Source organism: Quercus suber, unplaced genomic scaffold (genome assembly GCF_002906115.3).
Source record: "Quercus suber isolate HL8 unplaced genomic scaffold, Cork oak 2.0 scaffold_89, whole genome shotgun sequence".
In the NCBI taxonomy this organism is placed as follows: Eukaryota; Viridiplantae; Streptophyta; class Magnoliopsida; order Fagales; family Fagaceae; genus Quercus; species Quercus suber.
In genome coordinates, this window is record NW_027069554.1 from 326,386 (window position 1) to 347,313 (window position 20,928).

The window sequence follows — 20,928 nt, forward strand, 5'->3', positions numbered from 1 at the left end:
CCTTGTCTCATTATATCATGAATTATGATTTCCTTAACATAAGAAAATTGAATGGTTGGCTCATCAATTCGTGCTAAGCAAGAACATTGTGGTCTTTATAATGTCAGTGGTGTTAATCTTTCACTTAAAAAGTGTAGCTCAGTGTCAAATCTTTGTATAGGGATTTTTATATTGCCTCAAAACCATTTCATTGTTGAAATTGTTTTTCTTTGGTGTCAGAGATCATTGAGTGAAACTTGCCGTGCGTAGCAAAGTGGAATGAACTCAATGTCTCAATAAAACAAAATGGCGCTTTGGCCCTTATGCGACATAAACACATCCATTTTGCTGTATGTAAAATGTTTTTAGATGTAAAATATTTTACATTGAAAACATTTTTATTTAATGGTGTTTGATTGTGTACTTGAAATTGCTGTGGAAATCAGTTTTAAGTATTTGTGTTGCTGTAAAATGAAAAAATTTCCTAGTTCGCAAAACCCACCAAATACAAGTGCAGATGCACAAGCCAACAAGCACCCAAAACACAACCATCAACTACCCAAAAATCTAGATCAAAAAGCCAAAAAAAAAAAAACCCTCGAATCCTGATGGGAAAGATCTGAAACCCAAAAGGAAAACCCATGATCCCAGATCTTGGTTAAAAATCTAATCCATCAAACCCAGTGACGATGAGATTGGAGCAGCAGCCACCAAAAACCCAAGAACGCTGCTTGATAGTGGGTTCCCAAGGGGTTGTGTGAGAGAAAAGAGAAGAGAGAGGATAGGGGTTTGTGCGAGGAAGAGTCAGTGACGAAGGTTGGTGGCGTTGGGGCGAGATGTTTGAGATTGTGAAAGAGAGGGTTGAAGCTAGCAATGTGGCCTTGGGGGTGAGACTTGAGAGAGCAATTCGAGTGTAAAATATTTTACATGTTTTTGCCTTAGATTTTACAATTGTTTGAAAACATTTTACGGTTGACCTACTATTTTACAACAAATCAAACAGTATAAAATGTGGAGCGTTAGAATCAACTCAATGGTGAAAAAAATATGAAAATACGATGAATTGTTACACATGCCTCTCCATGAGATTTGTGATTTACTCATATTCCTTAAAGAAATTAGAGTATGAAGAAATGAGATATTATTAACTCATGTGCCTTAAAGAAATTAGAATAGAAAGAAATGAATCATATGAATTAAATTCACTTAAATCATAGTTCTTTATGAGATTTATATTCAACTTAAAAGCGTGACATTAAAATGAAACAAATCGTATACATTCTTAAACTGTAACTTTCGTTAAGATTTATGATCAAATAAAATTTAGAACGAAACACTTCATAATGTACAAAATTTTTCTATATGAATAGGTTTTTTATTTTTATAATTTTTGAGAAAAAAATGATATTGAATAGGTAAATCATTCAAACAAGATTAGACATGTGGGAAAGTATAAGGTTCTGTTAAGTGACACATTATATGACATCCTTTTCATTTAGATTTCCACCTCATCTAAATTTAACATTTATGTCAAACTATTAAGTAATTACAAATGCATTTATTTCAATATATTAATCAAATTCAAAAAATTTGTATACATTTATAACTTTACATGCTTTGAATTGATACGGATGGATTTAAAAAGTCATGGAAAATGTAGGAATAAAATTCAAAGAATTTGTATACATTTATAACTTTACATGCTTTAAATTGATATGGATGAATCTAAAAAATCATGAGAAATGTAGGAAGAAAAGAAACTTTTCAACTTTCTGCATAAGACTAACTTCAATGTAGAATGGCAAGAGTCAAATTCAATGAATTTGACAAATATTATTTGTCTCCACATTTGTCCAATATAAATCCCCATTTCCATGGGACTTAAAAATTAAACTTCCATAATTTTCTCACAATGTCTTTGTTTTTCTTTCTGAGAGGTATGTTAATTTTCAAAATATTATATTTGTTTTAAATATTTTGTTTAGATTTTATGTATACGGTTTTACTTATGTAGCATTGTAATTTATTTAGTTTTTTTTTTTTTTTCATATTATATACCAATTTATATTTTTGATTTTTTGATATTATTACATCACTATGACATTATTTTTTTTATTTTATTGTTGTATCATAAAATTCTAGAAGTTTTAATAGCTAATTGATATATAAAACATAAATAATACAAGAAAAATACATAGAAACCAACAGGTTTGTAGGTCACAATTTCACTATGATCTGATAATATTTCTTAATTGCATGAATTAGATGAATTTTTCCCTCAATGTATTTAGTTTAAATTTAGTTTTAGTAAAAAACCCCATAAAATAAGTGTAACTAACAACTATAGTATTCATGAAATTAATGAGTCATAAATAATTTCTTACAAAATTTATCAAATTGCACTGCCTTTCGTGCGGGATATCGGGAATAATTTGGAGGAATTTTTAAGTTTGGGGATATTTAGGCTTTTTTTTTTCTTCCCAATTAAATCTAGACCGTCCAAACAAATGAATCTACGTCATATTCACGTGGGTCCCATGATATACACGGTTTAGATGGGATTTTCCAACGTTTTGTTTTGTTTTTTTGCAAAATAGTAATGCAAGTAGTTCTCACTTCTCACACACTCTACTTCTATATTTCTTCGTCTCCAACTAAAACATTTTGTATAGTATAATTCTCAGTTTCATTAGTCTTCGAGAGAAACCCAATTTTTCTCACGGTTTTTTCTCACCAACCAAACACAACAAACAAAATCAAAGAAACCAAAAAAGAAGAAGCAAAACCGGGATCCGAAATGGCGGATCCAATTCCGGCACAAGCGCCACCGAGATCCGCGACGGACTTCTTCTCGGACCCGCTGGACTCTCACCCGCTATGGTTCAAGCCCTCGCTCTTCCTCTCCCCGAACTTCGACTCCGAATCCTACATTTCGGAGCTCCGCACCTTCGTCCCCTTCGACACGCTCCGATCCGAGCTCGAGTCGCACCGCGCCGCGCTCAACCACGAGCTCATCGACCTCATCAACCGCGACTACGCCGACTTCGTCAACCTCAGCACCAAGCTCGTCGACGTCGACGCCTCCGTCGTGCGAATGCGCGCTCCGCTCCTCGAGCTGCGCGAAAAGATCGAGCAGTACCGTGCCTCCGTCGATCGCTCGCTTGTTGCTCTCAAGAACGGGTTGAAGCAGAGATCTGAAGCCGCGTCGGCGAAAGAGACCTTGCAGATTTTGCTCGATACCTTTCACGTTGTATCGAAGGTATGTATATACATCTCAGTCCCTGTGTGTGAGTGATTTAGTGTTTATTTGGATCGTATTTGAGACAAATTGGCGTGAGATTTAGTTTTCAGATTTATACGTGTAAAATGCAGTGATTTAGGGTTAATATTTGTGAATTTTTTATTCAATTTCAGTCTCTGAGTGATTAGTTTATTAATGTATTTGTATCTGGATTTATGATTACCTAGATCACACTTTAATTTGGTTCAATTGAAGCTTCATTGTGTAAAATTTTCAATTTTCATTGGAGTTGAATCTTCTTTTAGTCTTATTTGGATTTTAGTTGGCTGAAGAATATTGAGTTTGAGCTTAGTGTGTGTTTTAATTGCATTTGGAAGGTTTAGATGTGATTGTTGCAGATCAAGGTTTGTGCTGAATTTGGTTGCTTATGAGTTTTAGCCACTTGGATATGATGTTGTCTAATAAGTGCAGGTCGAAAAACTAATAAAGGAACTACCAAGTGTGCCTGCTGATTGGTCAAATGGGGATGTAAATGTGGCAGAGCGGAATTCTATGAGCAATGGGATTTCTGCACAGCATGTTGAGAATGGGATGAATTTGAGAGAGACTCAGAGTATGCTTTTGGAGAGAATTGCCAGTGAGATGAATCGGCTGAAGTTCTACATTGCTCATGCACAGGTCTATTTTCTGCTCTCCCTCACATTTAGATTTATTTTTGGTTACATATACGTTTAAAAATGAAAGAGAAAATTAGAATTAAGGTTGTGTCTTTTTATGAAGGAATCTTGGGGTTATCAAAAAAAAAATGAAGGAATCTTGGGGAAAGATGATGAGCCATTAAGACAACTAAGATTTACATGCTGGACCATGTATATAACCTTAAATGGAAATAAAATTGTAAAAAATATGTTGTTGTGTTAAATACTCCAGCTGGATTATTCATTGTCTCACCAACTAGCTTTTATGACATTTATCTTGCTTTGTTGTTGCATACTTACCATTTCTTAGCTAAAACTAGAAAAGTAATTGAAGAACTTAGGCTCCTTTTATTTCTTAGAAAGACTGATGGTTACGAAAGGAATATATTAGAAATCTTACTGTTTCTTGAGCATTTTACATGTTTTTACTTTTCAACAAGCAAAGGAGGATAGCAGGTTATGTCTACTGTCTGTGAGAGAGAGACCAGAGAGGAAGAGATAGGGAGGTGGGGAAAGAGGAGACTAGTGTGTGCGAGAGAGATCCAGGAGTTGGAAAAAGGGGTGGGGGGAGCTTAGTGTGTTTGTGTACATGTGTGCAGGCAGGCCGGAGGAGTGGAGTGAGGGTTTTCCAGTTAAGGGGCTAACATATATATTAATTTGCTTACATTGATTTAAGATGGCCAAGAAGTTGAGAAGTTGATAATTAGGGGTAGCTTCAATTCCCCATGTCTCCATATACTTGACTAATCTACCTATTAATCATTGTCTGTTAAGGTGCAGCCTAGTGGTTGGAAGCTTGAGTAGAGTTTTAGACCCAAACATCTTGGGTTCGATCCCAACTAGGAGTTCCTCTAGACTGCTTGATACACGTTTCTGGCAGGTGGGTTCGTGTATCCGTGGTTTACTCCCTAGGGAGGTTCCATGTCATCATAAAAAGAAAAAAAGAAGAAATTTTTTTTATAATTAGTTGAAACATTATGAGTTCAAAAAGCTTACAAAGATTTCCATTTAAGGTGGAATATGCATGTGTTTTTCAAGATTCTAGGAACGCTCAAGGAAGTATACAAGCTATGTGAAGCATGTGAGCCAAGAAGGGTTGGTGTCTGTGGTGTTTGTGTATCTTGTGTTTTTGTGTTTGTGGGGTTTGTGTATTGTTGTGTGGTGTAAGATTGAAGAAAAAGGTCAAGAGAGCGTGTTGTCATTAGACTTATGACCAAAAGGGTTGAGTGATAACTTAGTATTTATGTATTTTACATTTTTAAATCGTATCCTTACTCTTATCCCCTCTTATTGATAAAGATGTATATACTTAAAAAGGAAAAAAGCAAAATCCACTTACCTACATAATATAGTGAAAGAGGACTGAGCTTGCAATTGCTCTATTGGGAACTCATACATTCTGTGCTCATCTCGTTTCTATATTATGCCAGTACAGAACCTGCCTTTTATTGAAAACATGGAGAAGAGGATTCAGAGTGCTAGCCTATTATTAGATGCAAGCTTGGGACATTGTTTCACAGATGGGCTTGAGCACCGGGATGCAAATGCAATTTACAATTGTTTACGCGCTTATGCTGCTATTGATAACACTACAAGTGCAGAAGAAATTTTTCGTACAACTATTGTGGCTCCATTGATACAGAAAATTATTCCGCATGGGGCGTCAACGGTTGTTGCAGGGTCATCAATAGATGAACTCAAGAATGATTATCAGCAAATTAAACAATGTGTTGAGAAAGACTGTAAATTCTTACTGGAAATTTCTTCTGCAGGTATTGCCCTCTGCCTTCAGTGTATATATTGTATGCACAACAACTTACAAAGCTTATAGATGTTAGGCTGGCTACGAAAATTCTTCATCATCTGATGCTATTTAGACCTTAAGCTCTATCATTGGAAGTTCCATATCACAACCTCAATCTATGTTCCTCTGGTTTTTCTCTCCTCGACATCACCAACTGGTGCAGTCATTGGTCTTAAATTTACAAAATAAAGAATTTTTTTTAATAATAAAAACCATCATTATTTTCCAAAAGCCATCTTTACTGGATAATAAATCCACTAACCTCTTTGGCAGGACAATCTCCACACCGTTGCAATCTCTGTATAATAGATTTAATATGAAAAAAAGTTTCATCTTATAGCATGTTAACTAACTTGTTCTTTCTGTGCGTATGGATTTATGACTTATTGGTTATGAATGCTATTGACTGTTGTAATGCTTGTTGGGCTTTTCAGAAAACTCTGGTTTGCATGTGTTTGACTTCTTGGCCAATTCCATTCTAAAAGAGGTTCTCTCTGCACTCCAAAAGGGAAAACCAGGTGTTTTTTCTCCAGGAAGACCTCCAGAATTCTTGAAAAATTACAAATCAAGCCTAGATTTCTTGGCTTATCTAGAGGGTACTGATCAGCCCCCCCCCCCCCCCCCCCCTCTTCCTATTCTTTCTTTTAATTGTGCCCTTAAGATTGTAAAAACGTGACAAAATTATTATGCAATCTATTAAGACATTTGTCAGGTGATCGTTTAAGACTGTAATGTTACATGTATTATGCATATAAGATCATTTGTTGTTCATTGTAGTTATAACATCAAATTGTCATGCAAGGCTACTGTCCATCCAGATCTGCTGTTGCTAAATTTCGAGCAGAAGCTATATATGTTGAGTTCATGAAGCAATGGAGTGTTGGGGCTTATTACTCTTTGAGGTACTCACTGTAACTTTAGTATGGTTTCTATTGTTATTAAATTGGTTAAGTATTATTTAATGGTGCGGGCTGCTTATATAACTACAATTATCTCAGACTTCAGGAAATAGCAGGGGATCTAAATTCTGCACTTACGACCGCCAGTCTTGTCCCTATTCAGAATATAAATTCTGTTCAAAGAAATTCTCGTGAATTAACTTTGAAACAAAGTGTTACTCTCCTGGAGTGCCTGAGATCCTGCTGGAGAGAAGATGTTCTTGTCCTCTCTCATGCTGACAGGTTTCTTAAATTATCTTTGCAGCTTCTTTCAAGGTCAGTTATCTTGGAACTTAAAAAGTTTCTTTGAGTCTATTCTGTTGATACATTAACAATTGATTGCCTAATTTTGAATGTATATTAGATACTCAAATTGGTTGTCATCTGGATTGGCTGCCCGGAAGAAGGGTAATGCAGTCTCCAGCTCTGGATGCGAATGGGCTGTTTCAGCTGTCCCAGAGGATTTTATTTATGTAAGTATTGTATCTTGATTTCGCTACATTTATATTATTCCTTTGTTATTTTTATAGAAAATCAATACATAACATGTTGGACTGTGATTTGTGGCTCTTTGTTCTCAACCACAAGGTATCATGTCATATTCCTTTGTTTGTTTGTTTTTTTTTTTGGTTTATTTTATTTTATTTTAATTTTTACATATATAATCAATATGTTACATGTTGGTTCGTGTTTTGTGGCTCTTTGTTCTCAACCTGAAGGCACCATGTCATTTGGAGGTTCATCAAGTGAAATTTTCTCAATAAAAAGAATAAAATATAAATTAAAATGCATGAGATGATCATGTTTTACTTGTGTATTGATAGAGGTTATTGGATTTACAGATTATTCATGATATAAATTGCCTGGCCTCGGAGGTTTGTGGTGATTACCTGGGACAAGTACTTCAAATTCTTTCTTCATGCTCTGCTGCTGTTCTAGATTCGGTAAAACAGAGTATTTTACATGGTGGAAAGTCATTGGAGGATTTAGTGCCTCTGGTTATTAACACAATAATAGAGGCACTGGTTGAGAAGTCTGTTGAGGTAAGCTATAATTTGTCAATGATATTGTCTGATTTTTTTTTTTTTTTTAATAATTTTTACATATATAATCAATATGTTACATGTTGGTTTGTGTTTTGTGGCTCTTTGTTCTCAACCTGAAGGCACCATGTCATTTGGGGAGGGGGAGAGAGAGAGAGAGAGGTTCATGGACATATAGTGATTTGTTCATCAAGTGAAATTTTCTCAATAAAAAGAATCAAATATAAATTAAAATGCATGAGATGATCATGTTTTACTTGTGTATTGATAGAGGTTATTGGATTTACAGATTATTCATGATATAAATTGCCTGGCCTCGGAGGTTTGTGGTGATTACCTGGGACAAGTACTTCAAATTCTTTCTTCATGCTCTGCTGCTGTTCTAGATTCGGTAAAACAGAGTATTTTACATGGTGGAAAGTCATTGGAGGATTTAGTGCCTCTGGTTATTAACACAATAATAGAGGCACTGGTTGAGAAGTCTGTTGAGGTAAGCTATAATTTGTCAATGATATTGTCTGAAATAACTTTGGAAGGAGTTGGTGTGCTTATGTTTATTTGCTGCTTCATATATTTTCTTGATTGTAATATGCAGTGATAGAACTAATCTGCTGGCTGATTGGCCCAGTGAATATCTGATGTTCTAAATTATTTTTGTTCATATATTTACTTATTTATTGTTTTATTAGTTCTGAATATTTGTTCGTTCATAAGACTTCTTTCTCAAATATAAATGTAGGACTTGAGACAGCTGAAGGGAATAACTGCAACTTATAGGATGACAAATAAACCTCTTCCTGTCAGACATTCACCCTATGTGTCAGCGGTATTGCGACCCCTGAAGGTGTGCAATTCTCTTTGATTTATAGCTGTTGTGTTATCCTCTTATCCAAGCTAGATGTTTTCTGTGCAATGGGTTTGGGGTTTTACCCATTGTATTACCATGTCTGATTTTTTAATTTCTGTTAAATCTTTTCTTTGATTTGTTTGTATTCGTTTCAAGTGCAATGGGTTTACTACAGTAAACACTTTGTATTTTTCTACTCAATAAAACTTCTATTACCTATCCAAAAAAAAAAAAAAAAATTCTGTGCTATCCGATTATCTACTGGTAGATTCCTTGATTGTGTCCTAAGAAAAAGTTGGATAGAAAAGGCCATATGATTTATTACCATATGTTGTCAAAGGCGAAAGGCAACCTTAAGCTGTCAAGGCCTTGCATTGCCCGAGGTGTGAGGTGCCAAAAAGGGACTAGCTCAAGTGTAGTGAGTTGCCAAATTCTAAATGCAGTTATTATCTATACATAGAGTTTAAAAGTTAAATCATCTTCATCTAATGCATTGGAATACTATAATCCTAGAGCTTAAATCATACAGGTTTTATAAATTCATCTAAGAAAGACTTTACAATAAACTTATATAAAAAGGAGATGAAAAAAGAAGATAGAATCACTATAGTGCTGAAGATTATATAATTGAAATTGAAAAAAATATGTTTCCGAATTGATGAAAAAAAAAAGAACAAAAAGAGAAAGGGGAGAGAGAGAGTAAAAGAAAAAACTGTGTGAGGCCTTTGGATGGGCCAAAGAAGACCTGTGTATGAAGTGGAAGGGGTTGGGATTCTGAGTCCAACGCCTTTTTTTGTTTTTTTAAATATTTTTTTAACTTTGACTTTTGCTCAGTTAGTGATGGCCAGCTAAGCCCCACTATCTTATCTTCTGTTTTAATTTCCTTTAGTGCCTAGAAAATTTCTCCAGGTACATGCCTAGATGCTAAAAGTGAGCACATTGAGGAGCCTAATATACTGTATCTAAGTTTTTCCAATAACTTTTATCAATATTATAAAATATGGAATTTGGACACAAGGAAAAACTACACAACCTAAAAGAGAACAACTAAAAGTTCAGAATATGGCGTGACTATTGAAAAAAAAAAAAAAAGTTCCAACAAATGATATGAGAATGCATACAAATATTTGGGGAGGTTCTGCATCTAGGTGTTAGAGTATCTAATCCCCAAGTCCTTTCTGAAAATATCCTTTTTTTTTTCTTTTTTTTTTTCTTTTTTTATTTTATTTGATTTTTTTATAAATTTTAATGTTTAATTAGTGCTATGGCTATATTCATCTATGGATGTATCACTTATGTATTTCTAGTTCTGTTGTCAGCTTCACATTTACACTAACATGGTGGATTGCTTATGAGTTTTTATTTTTACATTGAACTACCAACTGCTCCCAGGTTCTTTTGGAAGGAGAGCGAGCTACAATATACTTGACAAGGGAAACTAGGAATGAACTACTGCTTGGTGCTGCAACTGAGATTACTTGTCGTTATTATGAATTAGCTGCTGATCTTGTCAGTGTGGTTAGTTCTAATTGCCAATTACTCTGTAAACCTTTTGGTCTCCTAGAATTTCCCTTGCCTTGAAATATTATCCGTTTAAAATTTATGCTATCTTGACCAGGCGAGGAAAACAGAGTCTTCACTTCAGAGAATACGACAAGGGGCTCAAAGACGAGCTGGAGCAAGCTCAGATGTGTCGGATAATAATGTGTCTGACACGGGCAAGATTTGTATGCAATTGTTCCTTGATATTCAGGTAAAAATCAACTGTATGACCGTACTCAATCTCTCTCCATTTGTGTGCATGAAACATGAGTTGTTGGGTAGCAAACCATGGACATGTGGGATGACTTATACAAGTTTCGTTTGTAAATATTTTCACCAGGAGTATGGTCGCAACCTTGCTGCCCTAGGGGTTGAAGCAGCCACTATTCCAGCATTCTGTTCCTTGTGGCAGTGTGTAGCCCCTCCAGATAGGCAGAGCGTGATCAGCTTGTAGATTTTGCCACTTTGCGCTGAGTGGCTTGTAGATGTAATTTTTTTTCTTTCTGGTCATAATTTCTTTTGAGTTTTTTTTTTTTTTTTTGGGGGGGGACTTCATCTATTGTTTGATTTATTGTAATAATTGGTTATTGGACATTCTTTGCAGTGTTCTTACAAATTAGAGAGGCTAAAGAACTTAAAATGGAGGCGAAATTTTTGTACTATCAACTTATAGACAAAATTACTATTTATCAGTTTCCTCCCACAACCCCCCACCCCCCCGGTCTTCTAAAGTAGAGTTGTCAGCTTAATTATTAGACGCTGGACTAGTGCCAAGAGATTTGTGGCTAATGTTGTTGCTCGATTCATTATAGAATTTGAATCTCTCTCCTCACTTAAAAGAAAAGAAAGAGTGAAAGAATATAAAATCTTGATTTGAAACTCTATTCTTGCAAGAGAAAAAAGAAGTTACTTGTACCATCATAGCGCAGGTGAGGGAGAAAGGAGATTTGGGTAGGGTTAATTACAATACTCTTAGGTTGGGCGTTGCTTGTTGGTTCTAAGCCCTAGATTGTATCAACTTATATTAGGGGTGCCAACAAGTTGGTTGGACCCAAGTTTAGGGTCAAATTGCCACTTGACCCAATACTTTAGGTGGGAAATTCTCCCATTTTGCTGCCAACTGATGAATCAAGTGAAATCGATTGCACTCCACTTCTGAGTTTTGAGTAATAGTAGGGTGTTATTTTTTTGGAGGGGGTTGAATAAAGATTTTAGTTTGCTAAAAATTCAGAACATAACAGAGCAACAAAAACTAGCTGTCCAAATAAGTTAGGGTTAACCTGTTAATGATGGCGTACAAAGATGGCCGGGTGTTTCATCCTCAATTAATCATTATGATACAAATAGAGATGGCTCATACCTTATTGATGATGGTGGACAAAACTGTAGCTCAACGGTGGAGAGAGATATGAAGAGTGTTGGGGGGGTGGGGGGAGTGAATGGCGGTGGCTTTGCATGGCTATGGCTATGGCCGCGTATGACAAGAAACTGCATGTGGTGGTGGTTGCACGACTTAGCAGAGGGTCGGAGACACAGGAGAGAGGTGGAGAAAACTTGAAAGTAACCAACAAAATTAAAGAATGAGAGACTCATGGGTTGCGAATAAGATGTAATCCCCCATATACGAGCAGGAGAAAAGTTGAATGTTTAAAACCAAAAAAATTAAATAATGAGACACTAATGGGTTGGGAATAAGACGTAGTCCCCATATCCAAGAGCACTTAAGGGAATTATATATGTGATCGAATCAAGTTACTAGGTGGAAAATTTTCACACTTGAAACTTGCTTGATTACCCAAATTTTTATAAACCTCAGACTTACCATCCCAATTGCCATTTGGGTGAAATTGCCAATGACCCTTTTGGATTTGACTAAATCAAGATTCTGGGATTGTTGATGTTGAGCAGTCCTAACTTATATAATCAAGGCCAGCCTAAGGCCTCGCCACTTAGGGTATGACCTAGGGCGCCTAATAGTAAAAGGCCCTAAATGTGTGGAGAATAAGTGATTAAAAAAAAAAAAAAATTAAAACATGTAAGTTGTATATTTTTTCCTCAGTTTTTAAGAAGGCCAAAATAATTTTAGATTAATAGAAATCCGATGAAAATTAATCATCATAGAAATTAAGAATAATGGATTTTAAATAAAACAATTTATAATGTAGAACATTAACTAAAAATACTATTTAAGTAATATTTAAAAGAGTCCTCAAAATGCACTGAGCTAGACCTTTAATATAATCTCTATACTTCTCATTTTAGGGCTTCTTCCCATCATTATGTATAACTCTTTAGCATTGTTGTTTATTTTAGGGGCATTTAATGGCAGTCCTATAGGGAGGAAACGGTGGTCGTATCATGAATGATATTATCATTCATGGGGGGCTGAAACATACAGCCCTACAACAATAAAAAGTTTTTGTTCCAAGGCAGAGACTTCTTTACCTATTTAACTGAGGAAACCATTAAGGGCTGATAGCTATATTATACAAGAGGAAAACATGAGACATACAAACCTACCTATGATTATCATTAGTCCAAAAGAAAGTCTAATTATTTTTCATATTGAATCTTTCCTTCAAACTATATCTTCCATCACTCATCTTTCCTCATGTTTCAACCAACATAGTACTACACAATCCAAAAAAGATATTTTAGTAAGTAAAGAATATTAGATAAAGTGGAAAAAGGTAAAATAGAAAATGGCTTTCCTCATTGTTTTCCCAAAACTTATTTCCTATAGATAAGTATACCACATTTGATTTGAGTGGTATGTATATCTGACATGACAACATAACAACTTCTGCTATGCAAATAAATTACTATGAGCTTCAGTTCTTGTAAATCGTAATGGTATATTTTTCAATCCATCTTCAATGGTCAAATTAAAAATCATCAGTACCAAAGTAGCGATCGCCAAACTCTCCCATCCCTGGTATGACACGGAATTGATCGTTTAGTCCAGCATCAATCTCTGAAGTTACAATTTTCAGAAATGGAAACTGTTTGCATACACGATGTATCCCCTCAGGAGCCTGGAATATTGTCATAAAACAAATGCAAAATCACACATTTTAAGCATGGAGTTTGAGGAAAGTTAGTTGCAAAGAAAAAAAAAAAAAAAAGAAAAGACAAAAAGACAAAAATATGTAACTAGCACTTAAGCTAACTCACAGAGATGAGGTTGAGGAATATAATTCTAGACTCTGGAACTCCCTTTCGTGTAAGGAGTTCAATTGCTTGGCTGGCAGAATTACCTTCAAGGAAGCAAACAAGGCTGTCTCATACTTAGCCACATAAATGCATCACTCACAAGGGGAAATGCACTAACTGATAGTGGTACTGTAATGCTTTTAGTTTCCTTGGATCCATAGATGATTATAGGTTCTTAAACTTAAGACTTAATTTTAGACAATAAACAGTTAGAATAGTTTTCTATAGATGATAAATGGAATAATATAAATGCATGTAAACAATAACGAAGGTCACCTGTTGCTAGAACTGGATCCATGAGGAGGACATGTCGTTCTGAAATATCTTTTGGAAGCTTCTCATATATAAGCTGGATGTAAGAGGAAGGAGAGGAATTATATAGGGGGAACTCCATTTCACCTTGAAGAATGAAAATCAATACACATTTCAAATATACGTGACACCTGTTTTTTATTATCACCGGTACGATGGATGAGGATTTTTCCTATCTTGATTCCTTTGCAGCATGCACGCAATGCATTCTCCATACTTTCCCCACTGAAATATAAACAATTAAGAAAACTAGTTACATATTGCTACTTGTATGGAATATTTGGACTGAAGAAAACATAAATTCTTGGATCAAAAAAAGATATGTTCTATTCTGATCCAATATCAAAGAGCCCCAGGCTCCTAAAGTTAAAAGAATTTATATAACCAAATCTTAAAATACAAACAGAAAGAAAATCAAGATTGACACTTAAATGTAACCTGTGGTTAAAAGTAAACAGCGCTAGATTCTAAGCTCACCTTCGAATAATGGAAACACCACATAATTTCTTGCAAAAGTCAACTCCAGTATACACTGATCCTGGAATAGGACAAGATACTGTAAGTGATTTGCAGCAGAGTTTTATATAGCAGTATCAAGTACCAATCAGATAATAAGGATTGCAGTTTTTCCAGTGACAGGCCCAGCTTGAGCCAGGCATGGTGCAAACTCACACGACTTGAATTATATATATATATATATATATTTTGTTTCCATAATATGAAATTTTCATTGTACTTATTTTTTTCTCCCCTTGCACTCAAACACACCTGTAGGAGTGATTACTTGCTTCTCTGTAAAAGGCAAGTAGCCAAGACCATGTTCCACTACCTGAAAAATTTATAGTTTTTAGTATATGTTAGACACAAATGTATATACGAATTGAAGGTCCTCAGGACAAACAGTCTCTACATACCAGACGTATTAAACGATCTGAATAAAAAACAAAATCATGCTTTGTTATTTCCTTGTCACGAATCAGAGTGTGCATGCCTCTTATCTGTAAAACCAATCCTAACATTATATAAAACACAAAGGAAAAATATAATGAAGCTTAATTTGAGAAAAGTAGGAAATTCAAGCACACACTATGCATGTGGAGTCTATCCCAGGTAATCATTGTTCCAATCTTCCTGTCTCAGAACATGTTATATCTCTAAATGCACCTGATTAGAATTATGATCACTAGAATTAATATTCACGACTCCTAAACTTATCAGACTACTACCCACTCAGAGGTTGCATCCAGTTTAACTCAGACCAAGGTATGACCATATTAGGTGGTTACTGCAGTGAACAAAAGATTGGCTGCTGCCTGGAGCACTCCTGATATCTTTTAAGTTAATTAGTTTGTGTCAAATTGTAGTTTACTGATCAATTAAAAAAGTTTGTGTCAATTCAGTTTTGTTGGTTTTGTCCAGTATGATATGAACATTGTTCTGTAAAAAATTTATCCTATAAGGTGACAGAAAGAAGAAAAGGATGATGATAAATACCTGGAATGTAGACTGAATAACATTCAAATTGGGATATATCTTGCATAGGTTATGCTGGCCAAGCTTTGTGCGGATATGTTGCACAATTAAATCAATTGCAACATGATTGTCTCCACCCCGAGGTATGATGACATCGGCATATTTCTTTGATGGAAGAATGAAACCATCAAAAGCAGGCTTGACAAACTTTGAATACTGCACAATTGATGAAACACTATGAAACTAATTTTTCCACACAAATGATTGATCTCATTCAAAATTAAATTCCAAACCCAGAAGACTAAACTTAGAAAATTTTTTATCACCCAACAATTACAGAATGTTGCCAATGCCACAGGCAAGAAAACAATAGCTAGATGCATCCTTGAACTACAACTCATTAACGAAAAATACAGCAACTAAGCTTTCAGAAAACTTTTGCCACTTCTGGTCCTTCCAACAATTGTACTAAAAGCAGAATATTTTGATTCCCATAGCTCAATTCCAACCCAAGAGGCAAATTATTGTTTACACTTGCTAAATCTAAATTAAAATGAAAACATGAATGTTTGCAGAGTTTGATTCCTATTACCTTGTTCTGAAGTAACTAAATTGTTAGTCTTATATGGATATGTATATGTATATGTCATAAAGTAAGCAAAATTGCAACTAGGAGAAAACTAGTTTCACAAGAAGTTATATAATTGATTATTCCCAGGCCTATGCCAGTTCCAATTAGTCCTATCCTAAATAGCCCATTTATCCTTTTTCACATTTCTATTTTCACAGAGGAGTATGTAAAGATAAAACTTAGAATGAATAAAAATAAAATAAAAACTTTAGGAGACGTATTTTTTGATTGATAAAAAAAAAAAAAAGATGCATCATCTTCAACATCCAAGCTTTGTCTAAATTTATGCTGCATGATCATGACCAATTGTGCAGTTCATCGGGCTCCAAACCTTCAGAAATGCATATGATGCTGTTTCTGGTTGTAGGACTGCATGACACTTATCATACATGGCCTAACTACATTACATTCCTTCATTTTTTTAAACACCTGGTCAAACCTCTCAGATGTTTTCTCAAGAACCATCTTAGCCCTGATGTTTCCAATGTGCTCAGTTCCAATATGTTGTATCAATTAATTTATAAAAGGAAAAATGATTCTTGCCTGTTCAAGAACAGAGTGTACATCTCTACCTCTGTCAACTGTGTCACGCTTTATTCTTCGGGCAAGCCTTACATCAGCATCTAGATAACAATGTAAGGCCAGTAAGATAGCTAATGAGAGGAAAAATTTTGCACTTTGACAGTGCTTTGAATAAAAAAGTTAACAGCACAGAACTTGCTACCAGATATCAACTAAATGGTAACAAAGTTAAAAGTCTGTATAGCAATATGTTCAATTCCAAGACAATACTTATATCATGGACACCAGGCCAGATTACCAGAAGTCAAAGCTTCAAAAGTTTAACAAGATATAAGGAAAGAAACCTGCATCAACGAAAATCTTCATATTCATCAAGTTGCGGACACGTTGGTCATGAAAAACCAATATTCCTTCCAATATGATCACATCAGATGCATTGACCTGACAAGGTATGACCAAACAAAAAGAAAATGAAAGTTTCCTCAAACTTAAAATTGAGATCTCAAAACAAAAAAAAGAAAAAAAAAAGAAAAGGAAAAAGATTCAATTATTTCTGAATTAGTTGGCCAATAGTGCAGACCATTGAATTGATTTAGAATTTTTTTTGAATCAGTAAGAATTAAGTAATTCATTGAAAGATGAAAAAAGAGATTCTCAGTATACAGGAAGTAAACTGCTAAAAGGATAGCATTAGATAAAAGGAAAAAAGAACCAAGTGTAACCGGTAAGCTTACAAAATCCACAACAATATGTGTTTCACCCATTACATTATCAGTTCCACTTTTAATTTTTTCTAACTGCATTAGCCCGTTACAAAAGCCATTGCCTCAAATATTTGAGCAAATTCTAACAAGAGTATAAACCTATATCAACTGGAACTACAATAGTTTTCATAAGACAAAAGAACTACCTGTCGAAAACGGTCAGAGAATCGCTGATGATTCTTAAAATCATATATTGGAACTTGAACAGGCTGACCAGATTTGAGCTTGCCAATACACTCTAAAAGTTGTTCTGTGTCAAATGCATCTATAAAGAAACCAGATATATCTTAATAGAATGACAAATTTGTAACTAATAGAAGGTACATTCAACAATTATTCGAAGCCTGCATTTCTCTTAATCCATGATTAACTTACCAGGGTGATCAAAATTATACTCGTGTACATGTTTTGATTCTTCCTCTGTTAAACCACGGTAGAATGAGTCCTACGAAATTCATCACAAAATTTATTAAGAAACTAAAAGAATATACTCTTTTCAAAATACTAACGAGGAGCATAATCCCATCCAAGAGGGTAAGAAGATGAAAACTTTCATAGAGCCAATAGAGAAAAATTAGGCAATTTCATGAGATTCGAAACTCTGACACAACACAAAATATAGCAAGATTTTACCTGCTGTTCTTATGTTACTATGATTCACTGATTTATAACATGTGGAATACATTATAGGCAATAAGATTTCAATTCTATTAACCTTCTTTGCTAAGTTACCTTCAATACAATATTCTCATCTATAAAATTCAAAAAACTCATTCCTTTATTGTATCACTTTTTAACAAGTAACAAATACAATCTTTGAAAATTCATGAAGGTAAAACTACAAAGTGATTACTCAAGCAATGAGTAATGAATAATCAAAGGAGTTCAGAAGAAAAATACAAAATATGCACCTGATTGACTAGCACAACCCTATGATCATGGAGTTGTTGAATCATCATGTCACACACTGTAGTCTTGCCTGATGCTGTACCTCCCGAGACCCCTGAAATTTCCAGATTTATATTATATATATATATATATATTTTTTAGTATTACATCCAAGCCTGGTGAGTCTTAAACCTACTATCTTAACCATCATGTATTATTTAAGTTAAAGCTCATTTGCAAATAAAAATTGAAAATAAATAAATAAATAAAACTACTAAAGATAAAAAGGGTGCCACATGAAATATACATGAGTTTGTAAAAATTATAAGAATACCATAATAAAATTTGTAATACCTTTAATGATAATTTATCAAAATTACAAAAATTACATTGTGTTTTCACGTAGCATAAATTGCATTAATCACTATGTAGAAAATATTAGTATTCCAAAGTTAAAGCTATGTTCTTCACAATTTTCCAATCCAATAAAAAATTATAAAGTCAAAACCGGAAAACGACAAACCAAAAAAAAACAAAACAAGGAAGTACGTAGATTTGAGTTTGTGTTCTCCGAGGTTGTTTGGTCGGTCATAAAACTAAACGTAACAGAATAAAATTATTAGTATTATATAGTATAATGACAATATATATATTACCAATGACGAAGGGCTGTTTGGGAGGATTGATAGGGTCACCGGGGGATCCAGGGGAGGAGCATGAACCGCGGTCGGAAGAAGGTGGTGACGTGGTGGTGGTGGTGGTGGGGCCGAGAATAAGGCCATCGGAACGCAAACCGGAGAGGTGTGGACCGGAGGAGGAGGCAATAGTCACTATTTCGTATTCCATTGCAATATTATTATTGTTATTATTATCATTCGTTTGAGGAGACGCCGTCGTTTCCTCCATCTCTCTCTCTCTACGATGATGGTTGCTGCATGAGTTAGCACTATTATTTAGTTATAACAAAGATTCACACACTAATAGGGTTTGGTTGTGGAGTAGCTTTTTAAGGCATTGATTCTCTCCTTTCTTAATTTGTTCCATAAAAAGATGATATTGTGATCTGCCAAGCTAAATTGTATGTTAATTAACTCAAATTTATTTATTTTATTGTCTTAATATTTTCTTACATAAAATAAAAATAGACAGCTACTCTTTTTTTTTTTTTTTTACTTATGCTAATGATTGATAAATTGTAATTTTTAGTTAAAATTATATTGGGTCCGTAAACTCTATTTTGCAACCATAAAACTTTATAACTTTTTTTTTTTTTTTTTTATAAACTCTCATTTTAAATTCAAAACACCATTTTCCAATTTAAGTTAATTAGGTAAATTAATTTTTAGTTATAAAAAAATATAAAAAATTAATAACTAAATTAGTAAACTTTTATTATGAAATATATTGTGTATCTTGCAATAAATTAAATAATAATGTGATATTTGACTAGCTTATTTACAAATGAACAAATTATTCTTTCAAATTAGGTACCCATTACATGGTGGTTCATGTGATGAACCATTTATCATATGATTTATTATTTTAGCTCATGTGATTAAAGCACACATGAATGCTCATTTAAACAAATTTTATATATGCATGTATATGTATATATTATATTCAAATATCAAAAATATTATTTTGAGTGTGGCTTATATGTTAAATAAACCAACATGGACAATTTATATTTTTCAAATTGCTTCGTATTATTCATAAACAACTCGCCTTACTGCCCATGCCTACTATATTGTGATTGCCTTCTTTACCCTTACCCACTTGCTAAAGAAATTATTAACCAAGTGACAATTTTTTACAACGTGATGTAATCGGTGTATTAGTAGTTGATTTATATGAAAATGATGTTGCATAGTCACAATTTATCACCTAAAACAGATTGTGAAATTGATTGTAAAAAAATTACATCCTTAATTAAAAATAATGATAGTTGTATGGTTGAAATTATTATTATTATTTTTTTTTTAGAGTAATATAATAAGAGTAAATGTTATGTAGTAATGGAGCGTTGCTTCTGCCTCTCACATGAAAAGCGGCCATGTGAGAAGAATGACAATACTCTCGAATTATCCAATAAATTCCCACAAAGAATATTTTAGTGCCACAACCGCGTAAGTTGCAAGCGAATCACTTTCTAAGTACGGTTGTCAATTTAAGATCATGAGGCTTAAATATATAAAAAGGAAGATCTTAGGTGTTGAACATTGATTTGTTTTCACTTTCCAGTGTGTGCCACGGAAATTCCTAAGGCTTTTTAATGCTTTTAAGGGTACAAAGCTCTGTTTCATATTATGCTTCTTTTTGACACTTCCACAGGCCTCGCCTTCGCATCATTCCAAGTTGCAACTCCTTCGGAGGAGACTATGACCTCTAAATTCCAATAAAAAAAAAAGTGGAACTATTGCAAATTTTATTATAAAAAAAAATTATAAATTAATGCTTTTAAGGGTACAAAGCTCTGTTTCATATTATGCTTCTTTTTTACACTTCCACAGGCCTCGCCTTCGCATCATTCCAAGTTGCAACTCCTTCGGAGGAGACTATGACCTCTAATTCCAATAAAAAAAAAAGTGGAACTATTGCAAATTTTATTATAAAAAAATTATAAATTAATGCTTTTAAGGGTACAAAGCTCTGTTTCATATTATGCTTCTTTTTGACACTTCCACAGGCCTCGCCTTCGCATCATTCCAAGTTGCAACTCCTTCGGAGGAGACTATGACCTCTAAATTCCAATAAAAAAAATGTGGAACTATTGCAAATTTTATTATAAAAAAAATTATAAATTAATGGGTTAAGAATATGAGTTGTGTTAACTTAAATAATTGTTCGAATGATTTTTTTTTTTTGTGATTAATGACACGTTAGCTTGTAACGATTATTTTGTAAAGTTAATTTGTAATATTCTTAGCATCACTCAAATCTAACTAAATTTAAAAAACATTACAAATTTTACTATATAGCTTTTACAAATGTACTTCAAACATTTATTTAGTATGGTACATTTTCGAAAGCGAA

General features: G+C 34.0%; 2 protein-coding genes across 4 annotated transcripts; one reads left to right on the top strand and one right to left on the bottom strand.

The window, feature by feature from the left end:
* Nucleotides 1-2,612: 2,612 nt before the first annotated feature.
* LOC111988045 (conserved oligomeric Golgi complex subunit 2) lies at nt 2,613-10,784 on the top strand. Its single transcript, XM_065774254.1, has 12 exons — nt 2,613-3,238; nt 3,692-3,898; nt 5,354-5,690; nt 6,157-6,318; nt 6,525-6,624; nt 6,721-6,936; nt 7,025-7,133; nt 7,503-7,703; nt 8,443-8,547; nt 9,943-10,068; nt 10,169-10,303; nt 10,433-10,784. The coding sequence occupies exons 1-12, from the start codon at nt 2,777-2,779 to the stop codon at nt 10,544-10,546; spliced, it is 2,274 nt and encodes a 757-aa protein (XP_065630326.1). The 5' UTR covers nt 2,613-2,776; the 3' UTR covers nt 10,547-10,784.
* Nucleotides 10,785-12,783: 1,999 nt separating this feature from the next.
* On the bottom strand, nt 12,784-18,902 carry LOC112035544 (uridine/cytidine kinase UKL1, chloroplastic). 3 transcript variants are annotated; one of them, XM_024068364.2, is made up of 14 exons: nt 18,552-18,902; nt 17,919-18,010; nt 17,383-17,452; nt 17,154-17,272; nt 16,588-16,684; nt 16,265-16,344; nt 15,112-15,306; nt 14,532-14,615; nt 14,386-14,446; nt 14,095-14,155; nt 13,742-13,842; nt 13,582-13,704; nt 13,267-13,349; nt 12,784-13,127 (listed from the first exon to the last, which is right to left on the bottom strand). In XM_024068364.2, exons 1-14 carry the CDS (start codon nt 18,799-18,801, stop codon nt 12,978-12,980), a joined length of 1,566 nt encoding a protein of 521 aa, XP_023924132.1. In that variant the 5' UTR covers nt 18,802-18,902; the 3' UTR covers nt 12,784-12,977. The 3 variants fall into 3 exon arrangements, with proteins under 3 accessions (XP_023924132.1, XP_023924131.1, XP_065630325.1); XM_024068363.2 differs by having other exon boundaries at nt 13,582-13,654; nt 13,749-13,842; nt 18,552-18,901; XM_065774253.1 differs by lacking the exon at nt 13,267-13,349 and having other exon boundaries at nt 13,035-13,127; nt 13,582-13,654; nt 13,749-13,842.
* Nucleotides 18,903-20,928: the final 2,026 nt, after the last annotated feature.